Genomic DNA, 27086 nt, shown 5'->3' on the forward strand with positions numbered 1-27086 from the left:
CTGTTAATTCAGGATGTTGACTAAAACTGTGTAATGAATTGTGCAACAGTTACGGTAAACCAAAATAGTATTTACGGTCTGTGGAATGTTTAAGAACATTGGGAGATTAATTAAAGACATTTTAATATAAATCAAGGCCCTTTGTTTAGATAGATGAATTTAAGATGTTTTAGTTTTTTTACATATAGTTCGGCAGATACCCTAAATACATTTGATCTGAATCTGCATGTGTTTAAATTGTGTGAGGCTTCACAATCCTGTCAAAACTTTCTGTCTCAAACAAATAACTCATCCAAATGTGTACATCAAAGTAAAATGCCATATAGCTCAGAAACTCTGTCGAGAAACTCTGCAGAATGTCATGCTTACAGACATCAGTTTCTGCTCTCGCTGGAAGAAGTACACACACAGCAAGCACACTAGGCAGCTTTTGTTGGATCACTGTGAAACCAGGACACTGATTCCTGCAACGTTTTTTTTTAACTGGTTACATCACTGGGAGTAAAGATCAGACACCAGAAAAGTTTTTCTTGGGAATCAGCAACATACACATCATCCTCAATCACAGATTACAATAGCAAAAAATGTTCAGTCTTTTGGGAGTGTGTACGCAAATAAACGTACATATAGACTCCAGATCCGACTCTCTTCTCCACTGTATGTTCAAATGTCTACATCAATTTATTTTACTATTTTAAGTTCTATCCAGTGCTGACAGAGGTGCATCCATTTGAGATAAGTTGGGGAGTTGAGATCAGATAGAGTACAAATCATCCATCAGCCTGACCTCACTAATGCTCTTGTAGCTGAAAGCAATCAATCAAATCCTTACAACAAATGTTCCAAAATCTAGTAGAAAGATTTCCCTGGACAGTAGAGCTTGACAGCTACTCTGACAAAATCCAGATAAACTCTTTTCAATACCCTTGATTTAGGAAAAAACAAACGAGAAGCTGTCCCAATACTTTTGCCTATATAGTGTATGTCTAAATGTACACAAAACCTTTTATCTTTAAAATATAGTTACTTTACTAGACCAGGACAAAACATTAAAATAATTATTTCAGTTTTAATTTAAATTCACATTTATTTCTGTAGGTCTGTATATAATGAAAATTATAAAATGAGAGCTTTTGTCTGCCAGTGACAATATACTGTTTTAAATAAAAACTCAAACGCAAATGTAATGATGAGGCCATTTTATTAGAAATATCATGTAAATAGTTCTATAATACTGTTAAAAATGAGGCATAAATAGCAGAACATTGGATAGAATAAGGCAGCTTTCATATTCCATAAGCCTGCATGTTCATGGCTGGGACATTAATTCCTGCATCACATGGCGACTAAAGTAGAACCAGAAACTGCCAGAGACTGCAAGACAAAGGAATTTCATCTGGGGCTTGAGGCAGCACTAAAGCATTCACTCCAATCACACGCTTCACACTCTTTCATCTAGCAGTCTAGTTCAGCTGTAGGTAAGCTGTGATTTCCAATTCTTAATTCTTCTTTTGTTTAATATGAGATCATACATCACTGCTGAACATAAATACAGTATAGCAAAGCCTACTGCCTTTAGGTCATGACTAGATGACTGATACTGAGTGATATAATGTAAAAGACGGCTTTTCTCCTGTAGCACAATTCACATGTAGTGTTATCTTTTATACTGAATCCACTAAGAGCATCTCATGAGCATTTATTCATTACTGAGCAGAACAAACTTACATGATTTTCTCTGCACAGAAAGAGTCTAGTGTAAAGGATTTGGGTTCGATATAAACAAAAGTAAATGGGGAAGGGAAAGGGAGATCAAAGGCCAGTCCTATTGTAGCTCTCCTAAGTATGTATGGAATATTTTACTGATGCCGGACAGGTGAAGGTGCGGTTGGGTGACTTGGGCAAACTCTTAGGCAGCACTGGACACAGCTAGCTTCTTCAGATGATCCATGAATACCTGCAAACTCACATCATCTGTTAGGATGGGTGCTCCAGACTCCTACACGAATATAACAAAACACAAACAGATAAAGTCAGAAAGATGTTAGAGTTAATGATGCAATATATATTTTAAATAGATGTATTAATAGGTGGTAGATTGAGAAACTCACCTGTCCCCAGGCATACATGTTGTTATGGGTCTGAGAGGGGTTGACTTTGGACAGCAAAAACCGAGCCTGGTGGGTAATATAGGAGAAGAAATAAACAAATTAGTAGCCTGCTGAAGGCAAAGCCATGACTTCAGTCTGAGCCCTGAGGCAGATTAAGCATGGTCATTAAAGCAGAACTGCGCAGGAGGCTGAATAAGCCATGACACCCTGTACTGATTAAGTAGAATCCCTCTGACGCTCTTTAAATTACACCCTCCCTGTAAATTCTTAGAACAGCTTTTTCCCTAAACCACTAGAACATCTATGTACTAAAAGCCTTGGCTTTTTCTGCATAGTTTAAATCTCTTATACTCTGCCAGAGAGAGCAGGTCACCTGGCTGCCTCCATGCTCAGTGTCGATGTAGCGGGGCATGGGAAAGCGTGAGTGCAGGATCTCCTGAGCATCATCCACTGGAGCCTGCAGCAGGTGGCGGAAGTTCTCATACTCAGGCATGTCCTGGTAGCCAGCTTTACGCCACTGAGACACCGTCTGCAAGAATAGGAATGAATATTTTTGTTTCTGCATCATTTACAGCATAATGAAGTAATAGCCATCAATCAGCATAAGGTTAGCAATGACCAAATACAGTACCTGCAGAAAAAGTTAAAACATTTTCTGGCAACTTAAAACTCACACCAGATTAACACCTGGTCATTCCATGCGACTAGTAACTGGACTGTATCCTGATGAGATCTGATCCACACTTGGTTGTCAAATGCCTCTCTGGTAAGTCATGCTAAATTCTGACTGCCAAAATTTGAGGCAAATGTGTATATTGCATCCCATACAGCAATTATCAATGGTGGTTGTTACACTGGGAGGAGTTAGGGTTGTTGAATGAGTTTTGAAGAGACAGCTGCACTTACACAAGACATTGTTGGCATATTGTTCTCCGAGGAGAACATCTGAAGTAAAAGCCATCAATTCCTCATTAGCATTCATGTTTGTTTATCTGTAGGGGTTTGCTGTTGATTTACTCTAAGCTATTTCTGGCACACTGAATCTAATGACTGGAGGCAGGTTAAAAAAGAAAGAAAAAGCTAGCGAGGTCCAGACCTTGACTATCTGTCTATCTCCTGCTCTGTTGATGGAGGCTATGAGCCCAGACTAACAGCAGACTCTGTCACACATCTACAGCTTGCCAGTGATTGCTGAGCTGTTTACATAGTTTTAAATATATGTTCTAAGCTGACGTGGCCAAACCAAAACGTCTTCGGTTCAGATGTTTATCATTTGTAGCTTAGTTTTTGTCACCTCTTCAGCTCAGCATCCTTATAGTTAGTTTCAGGCATGTTTATAACAAACGCCACATCTCATCTTCTGTAGCAGTTCTCTTCCTTGAATCAGCACCATTTGTCCATACAGCACAAAAACAGCACTGCCAGTAGCTACTTCTAATGATGTTCAGGCTTTCAACAGAGCACAAGAATGGGTTGTAGCAGAACATGCCATCCATAGCTATTTATTATAGGTGAGTTTTTTCCTTTTTTGACCAAGCAACTTTATCTTTAAGCTTACTTTAAATGTCCAGATCATTTTACCATAAATGTGTTCGAAAAAGTTCAAACAAACAGCAGCATCTCTGCTGCAAGAGAAATGTGTTCACCTCTCCATGGTAAATGAGGATCTGGAAGAATGTGTCCATTAGGAGGATTCGGTCCGGCAGAATGCTACTGCTGTCCAAAAGCACCGGCTGCAGGCAAAGAAAGAAAAATGTTATTAAGCACTGACAGCATTAGTTAATGTCCTTTGTTTTCTAAGAATTCACAATGCCTGGAGAATGCCATAGGGGGTAATAATGGGTAAAGCCTTCTATTAAAAGCACATTAGGCTGAATCAACTACTGTTCTAATCCTTCGTTCAGACTGTCCTATTGTTGACACACTCACCCGGGACTACAGTATGATAGGGTCAGATGTACAGAATGTACATCTCACTTAAACACGAGTCACTCATACAAAACATTACAATATTAAAATAGCAACATGTCAATTGTGGAAGTCTGCCCTAGACAACATCCATCCGATTCAGTTTCTGCTGTAAAAAATAGCCAGGGGCCATGCATGATGTGAGTTTAGACTGCCTGGCTCAACAATGAAAATTACACCACTTCAACAAGAACAGGTCCAAGGATAGCAATTATGGCTTCTCCTGCCTCTCACACACAAACAATCGTGCACACACACATACTGTGCTGCGTGTAAAAACAGAAACAATGTTCTATCTCCTGGATACAATCAGTTAGTGCTAACTGAGGTCACTGGTAATTCGGTACGGTAATCTGTAAATAAGGGCTTGTTATTATCATAGAGTTTACAAAAAAAAAAAAAAAAAAGTAATAATCATTATAACAAAAAGCTCCAATAAATGTGCTAATTAAAGACAAGTACAGCCTGTGATAACAGACACGGGACAATAATCTGAAGGGTCATGGGATTTAAGACATCACCATGACAGAGCATTTCTGATCCACATTACTAAACCCAGATTTTGAAACACATCCAGAGGTCAAACTATGGTTAAAAAATAAATTACAGGCATAGCACATTTTCAATATTCAGCATCACTGTGAATAACATAAATACCCACTGCATTAAATAAAGAACAGGAAAAACAAGAAAAGAAAAGACAGAAGGTAGGTATACCTCAGGGGGGCCGTTGAAGGAGTAGGCGTAAAGGATTGGCTGAATCATGATAAGAGACTGAGTCAGATCCTGCCTCATGAAATGGTGTCTATAGTAGGAGCTCTCATCTGGGCTATTGTTGAACACTTGGAGGAATGGAGACCTTCTCAGATGGAACATGAACTGTCAATTAAAAAAAATAGATGTAAACAATTTAATAATATTCTATTCAAAAGTTGAAATAACTGTTTAAAATAATATATAAATAAAGAAAGAAAGAAATATATAAAATCATATAAATAATATAATTTATAATCAATGTATAAATTCAACCCAAATTCAACTTAGTGCAGATATAAAATTCATGTAGTAAAATGTATAACATAAAATTCATGTAGCTTAATGTATAAAGTATAAAATTCATGAAGCACGCTAGTGCTGTGTGCCATCCCTAGGTTTACAAATAATCAAAAATAATATCCAAAAACCCAAAGGCATCCAAAGAGTACATAATTACCAGACATTAAGTTATTTTTGTTTTTAAATACTTTGACTTATAAAACATTCAAACACATCCTTTATTGGTTATAATTAACAAATAAATAGAAGTGTATATTAAATTATTTACAATATCTAAGTAATCTATAAATTATTACAGATTAGAAGTGAGATTTCGAGTAGAGTGACAAGCTGGGGTCCTACCTGGGGATATAGAGAGAAAGTCTCAGAGAAACGGAAAGAGTTTGGGTCATCTTTGTGGTAATCTCCAAATTTCTGACACTGAAATAAAGATAAAAAAAATAAATAAAAATAAGTCTCAGGTCAGGGTTTTGATCTTTGTTCTTGTTCATTGACAATCTGACATCTGTAGTGGTCAGTGTTTCCTCACCAGACGAATAAGCTGTCGATCAAGCCAGCGCAAAACATCCGGCCCTTCCTCTGATTCGGCCCTGTAGACGGCCAGGCAGGCCATGAGAATAGCAGCGGCCTCCTGATCGAATGATGCTGCGATGTTCTGAATCTGCGTTTGTGCATCTGCCCAGCTGAGAATGGCACAGGGAAATAATGCATCAGAACACACTGCCCTTCACACACATGCTTCTTCTTCATCAATCTAAGCTGCATCGATTTAAACACCACAGTCTGCATGTCAAGTAAGCATATAAAGTCTGCTGCACAAGACATGCCTCAAGGTCAGGGATCATTTACAATATGACATTTTAGGGAGTGTTTATAATCTTTTTTCACTTTTAGAACTATTTGGTAACTAACCAGCACTGTATTGACTGTATAAGATATACGTTGAGAGATGCAGTCAAATTCCACACGCTTGGAGTGGATATTTTGATGGCCAAATTAACAAGTTGCCATAGAAACAAGGCCAGTCTGTTCATAACAAGAATCAAATAAAATAAAATCAGATTTATTTGTACAGAACATTTAACAACTAATGTGCTGCAAAGCAGCTTTACAGAAATCCAGTAATTAGACAAATGATTAACAACACATAAAACATGCTGGCAAAAGTGGCAAGAAAAAAAACAAAAAGATGGAAGAAGAAAGCTTCAGAGGAACCAAGACTCAAAACCTTGAATTGTATGGCAAATTCAAAGATAGCTGAATATGAATACATTCAGAAGGCACAGCCTGAGTAACAGATCAGACGTTTTAAACAATTTCAGATATTGATGCAAATACACACAGATCTTGGAACATGCAATTTGGGCAAGCTTATTATGAAATCTCAACATGTTAACTGTTCTGCATAATCTGTCCTTATTACATTCATATCTGGTAATGTTTTTCTGATCAATGTTTTACTAATGTTTCTGTGCTTATCAGATAAAGCTTGTGGGTTTGATAAATAATCCTGAGAACTGATGGTGGGAATAACTATTAAAATTAAAACATTAAAATATTTAAAATAATTATAATAAATAATTTCACTGGTAGGGGTGGAATTATCGTTATCAATATGTGGCGCCGAATATTGATATTTTTACTGAAACGTATGCATATACTGCCTCAAGGTATTTTATCCTATTCGATAACACAGATGCCATAAATTATTGTAGAGAACTGTGATCTTTTGATATCAAGTACTAAAGATATTATCTTAATATTGTTACCAGAGATGCCTTGTGATTCTCACACCTAGTGCTCTGTTGTCTTTCTTCAGTAAAGCTGATGAATAGCTTCTCTGACTGAGCGAATTTCTTCAAGGGCAGCAGTATTGAATATACTCAGTGCTTACGTCCTTCAAGTCTTTTTTTCATTCACTTTCTTCATACATTCTCAAATTAAAAGTGAAACTAGCCAAAAAGACTGCATGTGGCTTAATGCTACATCACCCATGTTCACTAAGTAACTTTGTCATAAATGTTTGAAAATATTTTGTCTTCACCATCAGGTCTCACTCCTCACGCACCTCAATAATTTCATTGTTATCTCATTGCCATACCAGACCAGTGTTTAAGCTAACTCACAAGACATCATCATACAAATCTGGCAAGTGTGAGCATTCCCAATTTACATATTATTATCTCATGACTTTTGGCATGCCAGTGTTGGTCAGTGTAGTGTTTATGTTACTGAATATGAGAGTGACAAATCAACTTAATTTAATATAATTTAAGATGGACATTTAAAGAACAACTTACTTTCTGGCAATGGTGGTGACTCTGATGCGTCTCTGTCCACTAGAGTGCTGGTACTGAGTCACGTACTGTATGGCCCCTCGGCCCCCTTGTGGAATTGGGGCATTGTGCTGCAAAAACAAATAAAAAGAAAAAAACAAACTGTAAGCAAAAAAAAAAAAAAAAAAACTAGAAAAGACAACGACGTAGCGGACATGCTGAAGAAAAACAAAACTAATCCAGACAACACACGAAATAAAAGAGACATACGAAACTAGAAACAACAGAATATAATTGGAAAGAAGGCTTAAGCTTAGTGAAGGCTGCACAGCAATAATTAATGATTAAGGCTTAAACCGCTTTAAAAGTCATGCTTCTTGCCAATTACCCCAACAACACTTGGGTGCAGAATGGCTCATTAACTTGGCAGCAAGCAGCCATTGCAGGAGAGGATATTAAATCTGGAGCTTCGTGTTTACAGAGCGGTACAGTTATTGTAGCTCTCCTCAGCTCGTGTCCACAGGATCTTGCCCTGCTTATACGTTTGACGCTTGACTCGCTGCTACACTAAAAAGGGATAGCAGAGGGTCACTTAGCTTATTTTGGGGCAAAAAAAAAAAAAAAAAAACCTGACACTCCCACCAGAGATTAGTGTGTAGTGCACTGGATCATCCACTCATGAGGCACAGCATGAGATCCACACCTGCATAACAACAACTGGCACTCTCTGGAGCTTTGGATGCTACTCATCACTGGAAACCATGACCCGGCACCTTACAGTCTGAAGTCTCAGTTCCTGACTATGTTTTGTGAATGAACGGCGGGGTAATCTGGATGCAACCGATGCAAATTAGGAACCTGTAAATGCCTGCGATCACAGATCTTTGTGAACACAGTAGAAGGGAGTCTTTCCTAGACGGGCACAATGCAGTGGACTGAAATGGTATACGTGGTTCTGATGATCAGCTCTAGCCTTCTCTCTGTGTGTGGAAATACTGTGCTGCTCCTTGTGTTGCTGCTCAACAGGAACCTACAAACAGAGACATGGATTCTGACACTCAGCTTCAATGTGTGCGATCTAGCTCTGGGCCTATCCACCATCCCCTTCGGAGCCCATAACAGCCTGTTCCGGCCGCAGGGCTACTCCAGCAGCAGTGTACTGTGCCAGGGCAGCGCTTTCTTCTTTATGCTACTCCAGCTGGCCTCTGTCCACTCCCTCACCTGGGCCACCGTTGACAAGTTCACAGAGATCTGCTTCGCTCTAAACTACGCAAATATCTTCACAGCACACAGGACTAGAATCATTCTAGGCATCATTTGGACATACTCGCTTGTGAACGCGGTTCTGCCACTGACTGGCTTTGGGAGCTACAGTTACAGCAGCAGCAGGTTCCTCTGTGCTCCAAGCTTCAAGCCTGCTTGTACAGGCTTTAATATGCTCTTCATAGTATTGGGAATTATTGTTCCCATTTTGGCAATGTGCGTCATGTATGGATACATAGTGTACGTAGCAAGAAATCAAGTACGGCGAGGGACGTTCGTTTGCAACGAGCAGCACTGCTTTTACGTTCCTGCCAATAATTACTTCAAGAGCTCTATAGTCATGGTAACAACAATAGGTAAGCTAAAGGGATTACCAGCCAAAAGCAGCTTTATACAGAGGTGTTTGATCATTGGTAAAATGCTTTGCATTGTGATGTTAAGAAGGTAGCTTCAGAATCTGTCACAATCTCGGTTAAGATAAGGATTCGGTCATAATCTTTCAAGCATTTACAAACAAGGGACAAAAAAAATCCATAGCTCTCATCAATTTCCACTCTTTCTTCATCACTGCTTACTGTGTTTGTTTTCAAAACTGTGTTTTTTTTCATCTGTAAAAAGTGCATACAGTGCTGAGGTGATACAAATGTTTGGATGTTGCTATGGTATTGATGTTGGTTGCTAAGCTATTGCTAGATGGTTTATTATGGTGCTGCAAGGTTTTTACTATAGTGGAGTCCAATAACGGTTGGCTAATGGGTGAAATCCAAATACATTTGGCTAACAGAGCTGTATCCACAAGCTTCTAAACTAAAAATGTGTGGTGCCTAAACGTTTGCCTAAAAGAAGTATGATACATAAATAGAATATAAAACCCTGCTATCAGTTCTATGTTTGAGCCAAATTTGGTATTCATAGATGTCCAAGCTCAAGTCAGACACAAGTCCTCAGTATGATGTATGAATCAATTAAATAAAACAGTTTTGATATCTCAAAAATTGTGACCTGTGTGGAACCATAAAAATTGAAAGAAAAAACACATTGTGGGTGCTAATAAAATGAGCAATTCAATAGCCAAACCTCACACACTAAAAATACCATAAATAATTTGTTATCTGTTACATATTTTCTTCATACGTATTGTAGACTGGTCTATCAATTCACCTACTCTAAAAGCCTTAAAACATTGTTAGGCTGGTAATATAAATATATACAACCCTCATAAATTACAGAGGATACAGGTGAAAGATAACACACGCTTCCATATATTACATGCTATCTAACAAAACAAAGTTATCACACAGACAGTAATATAATATTCCCCTGCATGTAATCAAATGTCCTATATTTAATCATTAACCGAATCACATGATCTGTGTGTGTCCACAGTGTGCCTGCTTATTTGCTGGCTGCCTTACATCACCATCTGCTTCTACGAGACCCTGACCGGGAGCGAGAGTCCTCAGCCTGCCTCTGCTGTCGCCACATGGCTAGTGCTGTTCACCTCCGCACTCAACCCGTGGATCAACTCCATGACCCAGACGTAAGCAGTCGTGGACATTTACAGCCTAATATAAACAACAGCAGCAACACTGTTTACAGGTCACATGTAAACTTGATGCTACTCAAGAAAGAGTGCTGTTGCTATGCGGTCGAGGGATAATAGAGCCAGCTGAAAGAGTGTGAGTGAGTGTGTGCATGTGGGTGTTTAATCATGACCTTGTTTCTTTCTCTCAGGAGGTACAGAGCCGCCCTACGCAGGAGCTTGAAAAAAATCCGGCAGGCGTTAGAGCGTGCCTGCAAAAAGCCCCTCCCCAGGAGCACATCTACACAGGCGAGCAGCAAGAGTCACGGCTGCCCATCCGCAACGCCCAGCGCACCTCCAGCATCACAAACACACGATGAGCCTCTCCACGAGCCTACGGAGAGCTGAGCACGTCCAGTGTCACACCTCTGGCTGATGTGGGAACAATCCGAAGAGAATAAAAAGAATGACTGTTCTACAGAAACAGCTGCGTGAGTAATTTAATGGACCTGGTGGGATTTGCAAGTGCAAACCTGCCGCACTCTAATGGCTCGCACTATAAACAGACGCGGCCGTGAACGCGTAAAACTATTCCTTCTGGTGCAGTTATCACACAAGCTGAGTAAATTCAGTGACTCAAGAACTGGGTTTCACTGCAGAGTTGCTGTAATGGAGCACTGGATGACAAACGCACAGCCCTCCTGAAATTCCTCAAGAGTCTGGCTAGTGTCTTACTGACGGAACCATTTTTACAGCATTACAGAGAGGAAGACCCTTTCCTTACATTTTAGTATTCTGAGGCAAATTCAGGTGTATTCGTGATATCTGCATGTTACTAGAAACAAAAACATCAGCTCTGATTAGCATAGTTAACTGTAAAGCAAACTAGTTATAAAAATAAGACATTTTACGTGTGTTTTAGTAAAAATAAATAAAAAATGAACAAACAAAAAAACTCTATACATTTCTCTCCATTTTGTACAAGGAGCACTTTATACACTATGTACATTTCACACCAAAAAATGAAACATCAACAGAATACATTTCACACATCAGCTTTTTAGGATGCATTTCCTTGAGAGAATCTGCCCTCTAGTGGTGAACTAATCCACCTTACACCTGCATGGAAAGGGTTTTGCCATCTTCTATTTACTTCAGTATCTTACGCAAACTTACCTCAGCTGACGGAGATGATGTGGCAACGCCTTATCATCTAATGAGGTCATTTTATGATGCAGCACAATAAAAGCAGTAATGAGAACATAATATTTGAGTGAGGTGTTTATGTCTGTGCCTCAAAACCAATCTTTTTTTGTGACAGAAATTACATATTGGCATGATGGTGTGAACAGCACAAACATATTAAACATGACACTCCAATTTGGCTCACAGTACTGACATATACAGTACTGACAGGCCTTAAATTAGATTCACTGCACAATTCAAAAGGTATTTTACATTAAGGAAAAGTAAAAGAGCCAAAAGAGCAAACAACTCTTTATCCAGTATGAATTTTTAAAAGCCTCTGTTAGCATTTTTCTTCTTCATGGCAGGTAAACACATGAAATGGAGATACTGTTCTCTGTTTGATTGTCTTCCACAGTTAAACACAGAATGTCACCATGTTGACTCTTGCCTGTTAGCCGTATTGATGTGGCAGTTTTGGATCTTAATGTTGGTACTCCAACTGCAAATTTTAGAAGTAGCAGTTCACTCAGCTAATTTATTTAATTATTTAATTTATTTATTTAAAAAGACCAAATATGGATTGTTGGCCCTATCAGGTTGAGCAATGTTGTCTTGTACTAGCAGGTCAGGTCAACAGTGAGATCTGTTCAGACTAATGTAAAATCAGGCTACATTATACAGACGATGTAAACGACCAAACAAAATAATCAGATTTGTGCAGTAAATCAGATTTGGGCCTCCTTCACCTGCTGTGTAAATGTAGGCTTTGTGTCAGGCAAGTTGAATAAATCAGTACCTGATTGACGACTTCGAAGTAAATTGCCAGCGTGGTGTTGGGGTCCAGACCACATATCTTCCACTGGCAGGTACCACCTGTTCCAATTTCCTAAAGAATACATTAAATATTGATATCCCAAAGTCATTAGGAGATAAAAAAAATGATGCCATTCCAAAAATGTTATAAATCCAAAATTTACATTTTCTGATACACAGGGTCCTTTGGCATTCAATGAGGTGCATGGACCAATTGCTCCAGATATCTTAATCTCTCTTGACGTCTGAGGAACATAAAAATATACTGGTTTATACAACAGTTTTAAAAGTCAGGCTAAAAGAATGACCGAAATGAAAGATTGCAAAGCATTCACCTTAATCTCTAAAGTTCCTGCAAAAGCCATTTTAAAAGATCCCTGCACATCCTTGGTGAAAACCCTCTGAAACGTCTGCTTAAACAGGGACGTGTTGAAGGAGTCTGCCATCACCATGTAACCCCTGCAGTTCCAAAACAGAAAAAGAGTGTTTATTCTACTCAGCTAAATTAAGCTTAAATAAAGTCAGCTAATAATAGTGTTAGGAAAATACACTGATTTCTACACATCTTATTCAGCAAAATATTTGAAATAGTGCCTCGAAACAAACTTTGGTGACACTAGTGCATCATTTACATATAATGAAAATCACATTAGTCAGCTTGCAACTCTGATTTTTTTTACAGCCTGCTATTGTTGAAGTGCACTGATATAAATATATATAAATGATGCAGTTCTTACCCTGTGTAGTTGGTGCAGCACTTCATTTCTGCTAGTCCAGTCTGGTCCAGGGCACAGGCATAGATGTCAATAATGTGTCCATTAGCGGCCGCTCGATTGGCCAAAGCCTCGTAGTGCTATAAGAAAATAAAGTTGTTGTTTTTTTTTGTCAGTGCATGATGCAACATAATTGTAGAGTGCCTGACCTTAGTTCCCGCTGACATCATATCTGTCAATTCAATTTGTGAAGCAATAATTTTTGTTCCCCTCTATAGGAGGTAAAATAAATGTTAAAAAAACACTAGTTTTTTAACCTTCTGTAGTAAATGCTTTTATTTTATTATTATTTTGTTGGTTAGGTTTTGTAACCAATGTAGAATTATTTTCTTAATATTGACAGTGATTACCCCAGCACAAGTGACCATATGACCATAATGACTCCCACATATGATCTCTTAAGCAATTTAAGCAAATCTGTAAATTCAACATCAGGCCAATAGTAATAAAACCGACCAAACACAAATACGGACGACTTACTTTAGTGGCTTTCTTCATGAACTTTGCATTGTCTTTCTCTATATCATGCCAGGAGCGGATGGGTGTTTTCAGTTCATCTCCTACAACCATGCCTGGGCCCTGGGTGGCTGGACCACCAATGAAGGTCATAATTCGAGCCCCAGTATTTGGAAAAGTGCACTATAAAAAGAAAAGAGATAAAAAAGATGCAGCTTTTTTATTACCAAAAAACTGTGATAATTTAAAATCACAATTTCAATATCAACACCAATCTTACACTTCAGTCATTTTGTTATTAAAATCTTTTTTTCCAGTATATTAAACTGCATTAGGTGTTGTGAATAAAAACTTTTAACATTTTAAGCAAGATAAGGGTGTTATTTTGGTTTGATGCAGTTTTTGATTGAAACAATTAAATTAGTACCTTGCAAAAGTATGGGAACCCTAGGAGATGTGAGCACTCATAACTTTGAGGTCTCAGAGCTTAATTAGCCTGTTATGGCTTGTTCACAATCATTGTTAGGAGTTGTTATGATTGCTTAAAAAATCAAAATGACTGCAAAAGACCTTCAGGAAGATTTTGTTTCTGTTAAAAAAGCTAAAGCTGAAAAAAGAGGACTGCTTCTACAAACAGATAATGATCCAAAAAACACATAAAAACCCACAATAGAGTACCTCAAAAAGCATGAGCTGAAGATTTTACTTGTAAAGTAAACAAACAGTGAATGCAGGAATCTCACAGAATAAACAGTTCTCTATGAAAAGTGTTTACCAAACCATGCTTTTTGTATGTATATAAAGTTATGTTTATGTATATGTATAAAAAAATACCTCCAAAAGTCCAACAGCAATGGATAATGCTACTCCTAATGACCTGAGGGGTCGTTTGCCCTGAGTGACAGGCCAGGGGTCTCTTTGCAGCTCTCCCAGGAGATCAGTCAAATTCATATCAATCTTCTGCACTGGCTGCAGGAATCTGAGAACAAAGAATACATCACGATTTGGTTTCGATTTCACATCTATCAAATCTATAACTGAAACACAGAGAGCTAAATCTCAGAAAACAATTGCAGAGTCTAATAGGATTAACTACAGTTTAGTTGTAGCCTGCTGCAGCTGATTACAAGCCCTGACAAGGGCTAAAATGGTGTCCAGGAATTCATAATCTGGTCCACAGAATGTAACACCTGGACCCCTGAACAAATTATAGACTAGTAAGAACAATTAGAGTCTTGCACACCATTTTCTATCTCTGAATGCATGAACATTAAGTGGGTAATGTCTTCAATGCATATATTAATCACTGTGCTAACAGATGTGGAATGTGGGGATTAGGTTCACTCTAAGGCATTAACATACTTTCAGCATGATTTTGCCATATCTAAAACAATAATGCCCACATGGGCTTTGGTAAACAAAGGAACATTAAAAGGCACCTGTTAGAGGGAGGAGCCTGAGGTTGCTGTGGTCCTCTGCCTGCCTGAGCCGCAGCTGGTTTGGTCAATCCAAGCATCTCCTGCACGTGACAGTTAAAAAAAAAAAAAAAACATTATAGGCAGGTCTACTGGAAAAAAACCCAATTCCAAGTGGATTGGTGTTATTTTTTTGCTGGGGGAACAGTAACTATACTATTTATACACTATGAAATTATGCCATACTATATATTATACATTTACTCCAACACAATGTATTGAAAAAAAGAAAATAAAACAGACCTGCAACTGTTTGGCATTGAGATCTTTGGTTCCTCTAAAGACGTAGCTTTTAGAGATGCCTTCACAGCCCAGCTCATGGACCTGGATCATGCGGCCAAACGTGATGAGGCCAACCAGGGCAGTAGGGGGAAGCAGACTCAAAGACATCTGCAGAGATTCCTTTAAAGCTTGCAGGTCTTCATCTTCCATACATGTGTCTACCACATACAAAAAGTTGAGGGGCATCTGAGGACCTCGCTATGGATTAAAAAAAGACAAAAACAAAAAAGGATATAGATGCAGTTAACAATGCTTTTGGCAATGCTTTTTAAAGTAGTCAGCCTTTGAGCTTAATCTAAAATGCATATTGCTCTTATTTTTGAAGAGTTGATTCAGTTGTGCAACTTTACCTGGACTACATATTCAATGGTGGAGAACTGTGGAAGCAGTTCAGCTGGTTGGTTCACTTCTGATATTCCAGCATAAGTTGGAGGGAACTAGACAAAATGTACAGATGAAAATGTGATCAAAAAAAGATGAGCTTTTATTTGATACTGATAAAAAAAAAAACCTTCTTAGTTATTTCAGCTCTCACCTGATTTCTTTGATAACAGAAATTGCAAGCCCACAATTTTGCTCTGTAATCCACTTGGCTGATGAACAAAAAAAGACAAAAAAGTGACACATTACAATTATGAGCATAATTGTGAGGCAGTTCTCAAAGCTGATGATGAACAGATCCTCCATCTATAAACCCATTATGTAAATAGAAAATTAATCAACAGAACAAGTACCCCGATTCATGTGACTCACCACAGAGGATTGAGTACAGCTCGGCAGGTGGCCCGGCTACACAGCACTGGTTCATACTGTATTGGGGGGAGGTCTGGGCGCTCTTTCAGTGGGGTAAAAAGTGAAGCCACGGGTACCACCATACGTGTGGCCTCCAGGCGACTGGAGGGCCAAACATTCCAGCTGAAACGCACCCCATCTCGGTCCTCGTTCTGCTGAATGAACTCTGGGAAGGTTGTCATTGCACCCTCAAGGAACTATGAACTATAAGGAAGTTTTAGAGAACAGTGAAGAGTGAGTTGAAATTAAGATATGCTATTGATAAGGATTTGGAAACAAGGAATGTACCTATATTACTGTACTGTCTAAGTTCGATGGTTAAGATATCAGCAACTGAATCACATAAACTCACTGACCTAAAAATAAAACACCTCAACGGTATAAATTACTGCCCCAGCTGCTGGTGTGACAATCTAAGGAGTCACTGCATTTAAACAGTCACCTTGGTAGTGATAAAAGGAACATATGTAGAGCAATATGTGCAAGACACCATGGAGCCACATGTGTTGACTTTCATAGCAGGGCTTCCTACTAGCATTTTTCGGCAGGATAATGCTCGCCCATGCTCAGTAATGTCTCAATTAGACTGAACACTTGGCTTGTCTTTTCACCAATTTTATTACCAATCAAGTTGGATCTACAGGGCCAGCTGCAATATGTGGGCTAACTTGTTTTAGAATGCCACACAGAAACTTTTTTCCTCCATACCTACCATATCTCATCTTGTATCCAGGCCAGAGCTGGCCCAACAAGATACTAGAGCCTTCTTTCCACTGTACAGATTCCCTCAATTACAGATTCCCTCAATACTCTCTAATATTGTAATCAGTTACATAACATTACCAGTCAAAAGTTTAGAAACACTCAATGTTTTTCTTTATTTTTACATTATAGATTAATATTACACAAACTATTAAAAGGACACATATACAATTATGTAGTAAACAAAAAGTGTTTTTCCACCACAATCATAAAAATGATAAAAAGAAGAAAAAAAAATTGAATGAGAAAGTGTTTCCAAACTTTTTACTGGTACTGTATCTTTTTAAAATATCTTTCGATTTTAACAACTTGTCTTGGTGCATTATATTTATATTTTGTCAATGTGTGAACATATGATACTCTTATAGTTATTGTACATTAAAAGTTGTAATAAAGAGAGCTTATCAATGATAAAAGATAAGATCAATTGGAGCACCACTCATGTGCCACATAGACAGATTAGTAGAACTTTCAACTATGGAGAGATGCCAAGATAAGGGTGATTTTGCGCACTAATTCGTACAGACTACACATATTAATGTGCATAAGTAATGCATTAGTTAGCTTAGGTGAGTATTTATTAAGCTACTTGGCTCGTTTTTTATAAAATAAAAATACTACTTTTTTTTACTTCAAATGCTAACTAACTGTATAAAACTCTATACAAATTAAATAAAGTATAATACTTATTCATATACTAGGCACAACATGTAAATCAAGTTTATGAGTTCATTCAAACTAAAAGAGTAAACTACTTAACTATTTAGATAGTTATCTAGGTTATCTAACTTATTTATCTGCATAAGGATGAAAAGCCAGGCTTCAGTTTTTTGCTGTTTATGGCTCAGTACAAAAAACAACCTTTATGCATGAAATTTGCTAACCAGCTACGTTAGTTAGTTAGCTCGTTAGTTAACTAACTTTAGCTATGTAAATAATCAACATCTAAAAAGTAATAAACTATACAAGCTATTCATCTATGTTGGGCACAGCATGTAAACCAAGTTTATTAGTTATCTAATTCCATTTAAAACTCATATTTAGCAAACCTACCTATAGTATATCTGTCTAAATAGGTCTAAGAGGTCCAAGCTCCACTAACGTTACAGTTTATGCTGTTTTTACACAGCTAGCTAGTTAACAAGTTAGCCTGCTACATTTAGCTAACTGTTATATTTCCCATAGCAAGCTAACCTAGCTAGCTAGCTAGCTAGCTAACTTGGCTAACGTTCGCATAATAATTGCGCACTAGTGTCTAGCTAACTAAAGAGCTGATCTATAACAGATTAGCGAACTTATTGATCATCACATCGCCACCACACCCCTCTGTACACCAGCTAGCGTTAGCTAACAGGTAGCTAACCCCGGTTAAAGCACGCTCTCCGGCTAGAGCAGGTTAGACTACACTGCGGATACCGGCGCTCTGCTTTAAAACAACAGCCAGGTAGAGACCGCACTGACAATCCTCCCTGCCCCCGAGGGGTAAAACTACAATGTCTTATTTACAGTAAAACAGCTAAAACCAGTCGATTATCCTCACCTAAAGCCGCCGGGTTCTCTCAGCGCTCAGTCCGCTCGGCTCTCCAGGCTCGCTGAACGATTTCAGGCGCTGACGTAGCAACGAACATGGCCGAAGTGGCCCTGCCACGTCGAGTGGGTGTGTGTTGTGTTGGTTGAACTGATCCTCTGCCCTCTCTCTGCTGCAGTTCATCAGAATGATGTACTTTTCTAACAATGATGGACCAACTACAACTCTGATATCACAACTCTAAAGCTGTATATTTAAAAAATGTTTTTTTGGAACATCTCAAATTATGTTTGAAAGCTAGTGTAAAACAAACTATCAAATCCATATGATGTCAGGTATAAAAAAAAACTTGTATTATCAAATTGGTTATACAAATATTAACTTTCAATGGATATGTATAAAAGTCACGAATGGGTACCATTTGCTTGTTGTAACTCTGAATCTAATAAAACACATATTTAACTTTTTAAAACATGGACTGGTCAAACTCAGGCAGCTTTACTTAATTTTGTACAAGGCTTCAAAGCCGAAGATGGCTACACAACTCATGTTATATTTAAAAAGCATGTTTAAAAGCAAGTCCAACAATTCCTTTGATTTTCTCTCAAGAAAGTCTTTATTTAAAAAAATGGTTGACTGCATGTTCAAATAATTGATATTAATGACAAGAAAAAATCACTCCTGTTACTGGCACTCAATCCTGTTACTTTTTATGTTTTGAGTAACAGTAATGAGTTTTTAGCATAGAATTAGCAAAAACATGAAAAATATCTAAATGGTGGCTATGCTAATAGCATAAGGACACTGAGCACATTCTAGTGATTTTCACAAAATTTGTAGTAAAAAAACAAAACAAATTGAATTAATTTAGGTAACAGGAATGAGTGTTGAGATTGATCTCCTCAGTCATAGTTACAATAAGATCAAATATACAGAAATTATGTTCCAAATGTTTCAGATAGGGTAATTGTTTTATGATAACAGGACTGAATGAAAACCGGGAACACAACTAAAATCTGTACTTAAATATTATGGATTTATTATGAACATTTTTTTAAAGCATAGATGGGATTTTGGACTCACGCAATAATGCAAAAAAATAACATCTCTGAAGGATTTTAATAATTATATTTAATTGTAAAGTTTATAGTTGGGGGGGCAAGTAACAAATGCTATTTTTTCAGTAGTCTTTATTAATGTTTTTTTAATTATATATTAATTTTTTGCAATTAGGTCAATGTACAAGACACTATGCTTAATAATAAAATGTATTCTAAAGTTATTTTGTGTACACATTCATACATGTATTTTCCTGGGGGCAGCAATGGCACCCACTTGTTGTCAGGTATATAAAACATTGTATCATCAAATTGGACATAAAAATATTAACTTTTAATTGCAATGTACAAATATTTAATTTCAGACAATTTATGACCATTTCTATTAACCCTATTCTCAGTTTTGCTTCATATTATGTGACAAAAATGAGAATACAAGAGTTTTTCCATGACAGTCTGTTTATATGCCCTTGAACATATTAAAATACTTAATATAACATGTTAAATAGGTTGAGGGATTTGTTTATCTTGAATAATTTATTATATAACAGATTTGCATGTTGCCATTAGATTGCAGGGACAGACAATATAAAAATGCCATCACACAATACAACTGCATCTCTCTAGTGGATATGTAGTGCATATTACTTTTTTGCTATACTTTCATGGATTGTTAAAAAATATTTATTTGCTTATTTATAACATCTGTGTGTGTAAAATGCAAGTCTGCTCTAATGTACAAGTTTACTAACCAATAATCTACAGAAATGTAATAAAATATTTTAAATATAATTAACAGGTCTTACGTCTTTGTCCCATCCATTAATTTGTTTGTAACCCAGCATGGTCTATTATAATACACAATAAATGAACAACAGTTGTTAAAATGTTGCTATATAAATTTATTATAATGTTATGACAAAATATTGCCACAGACTAATCTGCCACTACTGTAGTTTTGTCTCAGATACAAAGCCAAAGCTTCTCTATGGCAAATTCAGAAAAAAAATAAACACAATTAACCACGATCGCTCAGATATTCCGTCTGTAAGAACCTCCATCACAATTAAGGGGAAGAATAAATCACAGAATCTGTATTTTTTTTAATTTGGTTCATATGTGGTAAAAGAAGCTAAGCCAATGGCTGGCAATTAACATGTCTGTGTGTGTATGTGTCTCTGTCAGTCTATGTGGTAATCAGCAATGTCTCTCCACAAAATCATAGAATTCTCCTGTAAACATTTAATTGTTCTGCACAGTCTACAAATTACAGATTTAACTAGAACTTGCCAATTAAAATTTAGACCAGTTTTACATATCAACACTGCCACTTCAGCACACAAATGCACGCTGACTGCTTGTCTGAACACAGAAATTTGATCTGGTAAAAAAAAAAAAAAAAAAATAACAATTTTTTTTTTGATAAACCTGATTTGAGCATTACAGCCTAATGGCTTTAGACACAGCTGAACATATTTCAATATACATGCTTCTCATTGATCAAACCTTCCAGTCAAACAGTTTGTATAGCCAAGGCTTCCTCAGGAAAAATAGGCTTAATAAATAAATAAGCCTCTGAATATTTGACGTGGTTTGATTAATTACAATATTTGAGGCAAAAAAAACAAACCTTCCTTCACTCAAGTTTGCATCTTAAAAACCATCCGGTTGTTTTCTTTGCCATCTTTAATTTAAGGCTCTAAAGTTCACATGTTGTTGAATCCCATCATTCCTTTCATGTTGCCAGCGGCCCCTTGCTGAAACTGCCGCATCATTGACTGCAGTCCAGCCATTCCACCTGCATCAGAAAAATACATAACAATAATCACCAATAACCCTTAGATTTGTGGGAATTACAGATTGTCTGGTCAGAGGGTAGGGGATGGTGCGTACCCATGTGGTGGAGCACTCTGGGGTCCATCATCTTCGCCATCTGCTGGTTCAACTTGGCCATCTGAGACGGGTTAACGTTCTTTGACATGTCCCCTCCTGCAAACCAAACAAACAGCTCATTACAACATAAAAAGTAAATAAATAACACTTGAGAAATCACTCAGGACTGCATGTGTATTCCACAAACCCACCTTTAAATAATCCTTTAATGCCACCCATTTTCTTTACCATCTGGGCGAATTTTGTGTACTGTGTGAGGAGCTCCTGCACGTCCCTAGTGGCGACTCCAGATCCTCGTGCCACCCTTTGAACCCGGTTTGGCTGCTTACTGAAGAGCTTAGCACCATCTTTGTTGTCCAGTTCTATAAAAAGCAAGTGTTGATTTCACGGGAATATTATAAAACTTTCAAAAAGTACTGCACTAGAAGGATTAAAGGATTTTTTTTTTTAAAGAAGAAAAAAAATAGCCCACCTTGGTCATTCATGCTGTCCATTATGGTCATGAGTTTCTTTAATCTGGCCATAGATTCCTGTTCATTGCCTTTGCTCATAAAATCTGTTCCAAAGCCTGGGATCATACCCTAATGTCAAAAACAGGAATATATTTAATAACAGAAAGGTCAACACTAGAAGACCTTTTATGAACATGAGTAAAATGTCATTTATTTAAAGTGAAAGTTGCCAATACCATGATCTGTCCAAAAGGTCCCATTTTCATGATGTTCTGGAACTGCTCATACATGTCCCTGAGTGTAAACTGGCCTAAAGTGGAAAATAAAAGTACACCAATCAGCAACGCAATGACAAATATTGTAATACATATATGTACCCTTGAGGTCCAATAATAGTACTGCGCTTTCATGTTCCCAAAATGTCTTTACATTACCATCTTACTCGTACTCCATTTAAACATTTATGACTAAAAGTGCTCTTTTTGTTACTGACCATGCTCATAAAAAGGATATAAAACCAATGCACTCTTTTCGAATTGATAATCTAATTTAAAAAAAAATTATATATATATATATATATATATATAAATTAACTATAACTAAATTGTATATTTAACCGTTTGTAAGTTACTATAAATCCCTTTATTAAAACAAAACACACATCACATTTTCCAGGGAAAATAAAGCTTTATGCAATGAAATAATCAGTAATTTAATGATCAGTACTAATTAGCCATGATGCTTATAAAATGCATATTGTTTCTAATGATAAGGAAACAGTCATTTTTTAGCTCTATATATTTTAAAAGTATGTCACAGGTTAATTCTTACCATGTTTGAGTTTGTCAATCAGCTCCTCATTATCATCAAGCTTCAGTTCATTCACTTTGTCTATCAGTCCTTCAATGTCTCCCATACCTGTAAACACAGTCAAACAATTCACCCCAAATATTTCTAGGAATTATTCGAAATAATAACAGACTTAAAAAGAAGAGGGCAAAAACATACCAAGCAGCTTGCTGATGAAGGGCTGAGTTTTAAAAGGCTCAAAGTCATCAATGTGTTCTCCTGTGCCGATGAAAATTATGGGACTCTTTGTGGCAGCGACTCTGTTCAAATCAATTTTAAAAGAATTACTCGTAAAAAGACCTTTATCAAAAAAAAGTGGAAAAAAAAAACACTGTTTTGAAGGTTGTCTTGAATGTAAAACCAGTACTTACGCACTGAGCGCACCACCACCCTTAGCATGGCCGTCAAGCTTAGTAATAATGACGGAGGCCACATCTACCTTGTCCTTGAAGGCTTTAGCTTGAGCCTCACAGGCCTGACCGATGGATGCGTCCATCACGTACACAATGTTGTCGGGTTGCTTTAAGAAAAATGAAGAACAAATTAAACTGCTACATTTAATACCACACTGACTGAAGTGTGAGTAATTCAATAACCAGAAAAACAAATGAAGCTCACTGTCTACCTACCACAGCATTTGAAACCTGAAGCATTTCTTCAAACAGAGAGTCTTCTTGCTTATGTCTACCACTGGTGTCGACGATGATTATTTCAAAGTTTTCTGACTTGAATTTGTCCACTCCCTCAGAAGCTATGATGACGGGATCCATCTCTGTGTAGCTAAAGGCACATAAAGAATTCACACACATTAGAATTCAAAATATTCATTTTGAAAAGCTTTCAGATGTGCAACAACAGAGCATTAGACTTTACCTTCCATAAAATGGAATTCTGGCTTTTGTTGCATTTTGCTTCAGCTGGTCAAAGGCACCTTTAAAAACCAAAAATACAGTTTAGTTTCACAGCAGACGTCATGCCATACCTTAAGGAGGTGGAACAAATCATACCTGCTCTGAAAGTGTCAGCACAAATCAAACATGTTTTCCATCCTTTTCTTTGGTAGTAGTATGCCAACTGAGGAAATAGAGAAAATAATGAAGAATGGATCACACACACACACACCAATCATATTATAACAACCTGGTATGTGGTAATAATTCCAGGTATTAGTTTGGTATCAACTCACCTTAGAACATGTTGTGGTTTTCCCGCTGCCCTGAAGACCTACAAACATGATGATGTTGTTTTTACCCTTAGTAGGCGTCCATGCTTTGACTCCAGGGTCTACCAGCTACAGGAAAATGTAATATATTAATGAGAATATAACATATACTATGTTCAATACAACGACAGTCTGGGCCACTATGTTCAGTGTTCAAGCCTAGAAGAGTATACACTAACCACTTCCTTGAGTTTAGAAAATGTCACAATACTAAACATAACAAAATGCAACATGGCATTCCCCTGTTAAGCCCTAATATAGACCGATTCACTTTGATAACATAAATGATGATTGTTATCAGAGTTTGTGTTGTTTTTATTTTTTTGGGGCGCAAAGGGCAATGTGACCATGTAAATAAAATGTTTACGTAATGCAACACTATTTTAAAACTTACATAATGCAAAGACATTAACTACAGAGTCATGCACGTCCAAAACATAGGCTAGTCTGCTCTAAAATGGCACAAACCTTGACAAGCTCCTTGAAAACAGCATGCTGGATCATTCTTCTCTTATTCAGCCCAGAGGCCATCTCCTCAAGATCAATGGCTGCCCTGAGAACAGGAAAATATGACTAAGCATTTTCACTGATGAAGAAGGCAGTCATCATTTTTACACAAAATTAAAGATATTAAACTTACTTGACATTCTCCCTCAGCTGTTTTACCAATTTGATGTTGACATCAGCTTCCAGTAAGGCTGCACATACTTCTTTAAGCATAGCATTCAAAACCTAAGGAAGATTTATTTAAGATGATAAATGTGAACAGTAAATACAGACATTTCTAGATCTAAAGCAGATTTTATAGACACAGAAATATGTTAATATGTTGGAGAACAGTTACCTCCTCGTTGATGATGGTGGCATTGCTGAGAGATCTCAGCGCGGAGGTGATTTTCCTCCCCAAGTCAGCTAACACCATGTTTGCAGTTTAGGAAGAGGCGACCTGTAACATGATGGAAGACATAGGATGCTGATTTTCTGCACTTACTGACAGTGGGTATAGTTATAAATATACATCAGATATTTCCATACGTGTTAGACAAAGGCAACCTCCTCGCTAAGGTGGGGGATTCCCCCGTTCAGAGTTCTTCTTCTTCTGTAGTTGTGTGTGTGTGGGTGCGAATGACCCGATTAATCCAGCAAATGAGTTGCAATGTTGCCGTCTGTTCTAGAAAAAAAAAAAAAAAAAAAAAAAGTCATTTTGAGTGGTACCAATATTAAAACATAAGCTTTAATTAGACTGTAGGCCTGATAACTGTTGCTTTAAATAAGTGCATTTGGTACCCTCAAAATATAATAAAATGTAGCACTTTGATAACATAAACATAAACATGATAAATAAACAATGAACAGATATATATAAAATGCAAATGTTTAGTATAGTCTTATTATACACATTTTGTACTTTGTAGTACATCCTTCAGTAATCTTAAAATAATAATATTTTTTGTCACTCGGTCACTCTGATACTAAAGCCACTGTATGCATGTATAAATATAGCCTTGTTTTTTGTCCTGGAAGTAGGCAAAAAGGTTACCCAATTACACAAAGAGCAAAAAAGTTATATTTATTTATTGAGCAAAATTTTCAACATTAACACTTTTTTTGCTACTTTCCAAAATTCATATAGACAATCTAGAAGGCAATTGGAAATTAATCCAATATAGTACTTCTTTATTTAATTGAAAAGTGTTGTGTGTGACAAAACAATGCTGCATGCAAATGAAAAGAACCTCATTCTAATTCCTCCTTAATATTTTAAGTCAATATTTTTAAACATGAAAAAATAAAAGAACCAGTGTCAGAAACATCTAAGTTAGGGCTTTTATCAAACTTCTCTTATTTTCAGTAAATAAACAGCTGTTTGAGGCGAGCAAGATTGAGGTGACTGAACGCTGAACTTATTAGCTAGTTTAAATCATGTATGACCTATATGTTATAGCATGTTACACCTTACTTCACCTCAACTTTTAAATGTGTACTGTGGTTTTTGTGTCTTCTGTATTTATTGTATTGTTTTAGGTATATGTTGCACATTTTGTTGCACGTTTGCATTTTGTTGTCTATGTTGTATTGTTTGTCCCATGTTACACCAATGTCCAGGAGGAACGTAATTTCACCGCACAATTTACCTGTACACAACTGACTTGACGGTCTAAGATTAAAACATACTAGGCTAGTTGGTTAACTAGCACTTGGCCAGCAATGTGTAGGTTGTTTTTTATTGCATTTGGCTACTTTGGCCATGCTTGGTCTTGCTGGACATGTTGTTGGATCAGCTTGGAGGTGCTGTTATGATTAACCATCTTAAAAGCTAGGTTAGTGTTAATTTTAGTCAACCAGCTTGTTTAAGCTTGGTCATATTAACTGTTTGTCAGGTTGATCATGCTTGTATAAGATCTAAACAGAAATATCCAGTTCTGATCAGCCAGCCTAACCACTTTGAATTGGCCAGGTGATTTTTGTTGTTGCTTTTCATCTACCGCTGACTGCAATCACAGATGGCTAATGATAGTTTTGTGTGATTTGTACGCTAGTTAGGTTAACTAGTTAAATACATGATATTTGGATGAGGTAAAGTGAAATAATGCGAGTAACACACTTAGCTAATATTTTAGTGTATAGTAACTTAAGATACCGTGGTTAGCTAGCTAGCTTACTAACTAGCTTAGCAGTTAACTACATGTATATGGTTGGATGTTATTTTCTACGGCTAGTTAGCTTTAGCGTTAGCGTTTGCTAGCTAACTAGCCACAGTATCCTGGACTCGCCAAGACCGGTCCAAAACACAGGACAGCCCTAATCTCCTGTACAGATCCATGTAAAACACAGATACCTACAGCGTCACTGTCTCGTTGAAGATATAAGTGTGTGTTTATATGGTTATTAATGTTAATATTATTATTAGAGGGTTAGCTTCTTACCTTAGCTCCCTTCGACACAGCTGGTTCAGTAGAAAGCAGGCAGACGTCAGCTAACACACAAAACTCCCATAAACCCTTTCTACTTCCGAGGTAACGCTGGGACTCAGTGCGCTGATCTGGAGTCAGTTATTATTCGTTCAGCCTGTTCAGCTAGAAACGAGTGTAGAGAGACAGGAAAACAAAACTGACCTAGAATCAGTGGCTGCTAGTGTATTCGCTACAGCGAAAATTAGCTAGCTAACTATAGAGCGTTAGCTATTATTGTACTCATACTCATACTCGAAGTGAAAAAATCGACGGAAAAAACAAGATTAAACGACCCCCTCTTTCGCTGTTTAATCAATATCAAAAGCCATCGAAACCGTTCAGCGCACATTCGCTCTTAAGGTGGATTTGCTTCAGGAAAAATACTACAATATA

General features: G+C 37.2%; 3 protein-coding genes across 4 annotated transcripts; 1 reads left to right on the forward strand and 2 right to left on the reverse strand.

The window, feature by feature from the left end:
- Window positions 1–1184: 1184 nt before the first annotated feature.
- Window positions 1185–18386, reverse strand: sec23a (Sec23 homolog A, coat complex II component). The gene is made up of 20 exons (XM_007240480.4): window positions 18278–18386; window positions 15937–16179; window positions 15719–15776; window positions 15534–15620; window positions 15145–15381; window positions 14866–14945; window positions 14261–14405; window positions 13451–13609; window positions 12935–13050; window positions 12533–12656; window positions 12362–12442; window positions 12181–12270; window positions 7436–7542; window positions 5665–5818; window positions 5478–5555; window positions 4797–4958; window positions 3758–3844; window positions 2485–2640; window positions 2112–2177; window positions 1185–1999 (listed from the first exon to the last, which is right to left on the reverse strand). Exons 2-20 carry the CDS (start codon window positions 16155–16157, stop codon window positions 1910–1912), a joined length of 2298 nt encoding a protein of 765 aa, XP_007240542.3. The 5' UTR covers window positions 16158–16179; window positions 18278–18386; the 3' UTR covers window positions 1185–1909.
- LOC111193217 (adenosine receptor A3) lies at window positions 8337–10716 on the forward strand. The gene is made up of 3 exons (XM_022672950.2): window positions 8337–9030; window positions 10061–10214; window positions 10409–10716. Exons 1-3 carry the CDS (start codon window positions 8337–8339, stop codon window positions 10602–10604), a joined length of 1044 nt encoding a protein of 347 aa, XP_022528671.1. The 3' UTR covers window positions 10605–10716.
- A 1815-nt stretch (window positions 18387–20201) lies between the features above and the next one.
- srp54 (signal recognition particle 54) lies at window positions 20202–26916 on the reverse strand. 2 transcript variants are annotated; one of them, XM_015603404.3, is made up of 17 exons: window positions 26667–26916; window positions 24775–24905; window positions 24584–24685; window positions 24380–24471; window positions 24208–24292; window positions 23704–23808; window positions 23525–23591; window positions 23391–23448; window positions 23147–23297; window positions 22889–23037; window positions 22677–22777; window positions 22500–22586; window positions 21905–21978; window positions 21689–21797; window positions 21408–21578; window positions 21217–21312; window positions 20202–21121 (listed from the first exon to the last, which is right to left on the reverse strand). In XM_015603404.3, the coding sequence occupies exons 3-17, from the start codon at window positions 24659–24661 to the stop codon at window positions 21030–21032; spliced, it is 1515 nt and encodes a 504-aa protein (XP_015458890.1). In that variant the 5' UTR covers window positions 24662–24685; window positions 24775–24905; window positions 26667–26916; the 3' UTR covers window positions 20202–21029. The 2 variants fall into 2 exon arrangements, with proteins under 2 accessions (XP_015458890.1, XP_007240540.1); XM_007240478.4 differs by having other exon boundaries at window positions 24775–24910.
- Window positions 26917–27086: the final 170 nt, after the last annotated feature.

The sequence above is a fragment of the Astyanax mexicanus genome, chromosome 14, assembly GCF_023375975.1.
Source record: "Astyanax mexicanus isolate ESR-SI-001 chromosome 14, AstMex3_surface, whole genome shotgun sequence".
In the NCBI taxonomy this organism is placed as follows: domain Eukaryota; kingdom Metazoa; phylum Chordata; class Actinopteri; order Characiformes; family Acestrorhamphidae; genus Astyanax; species Astyanax mexicanus.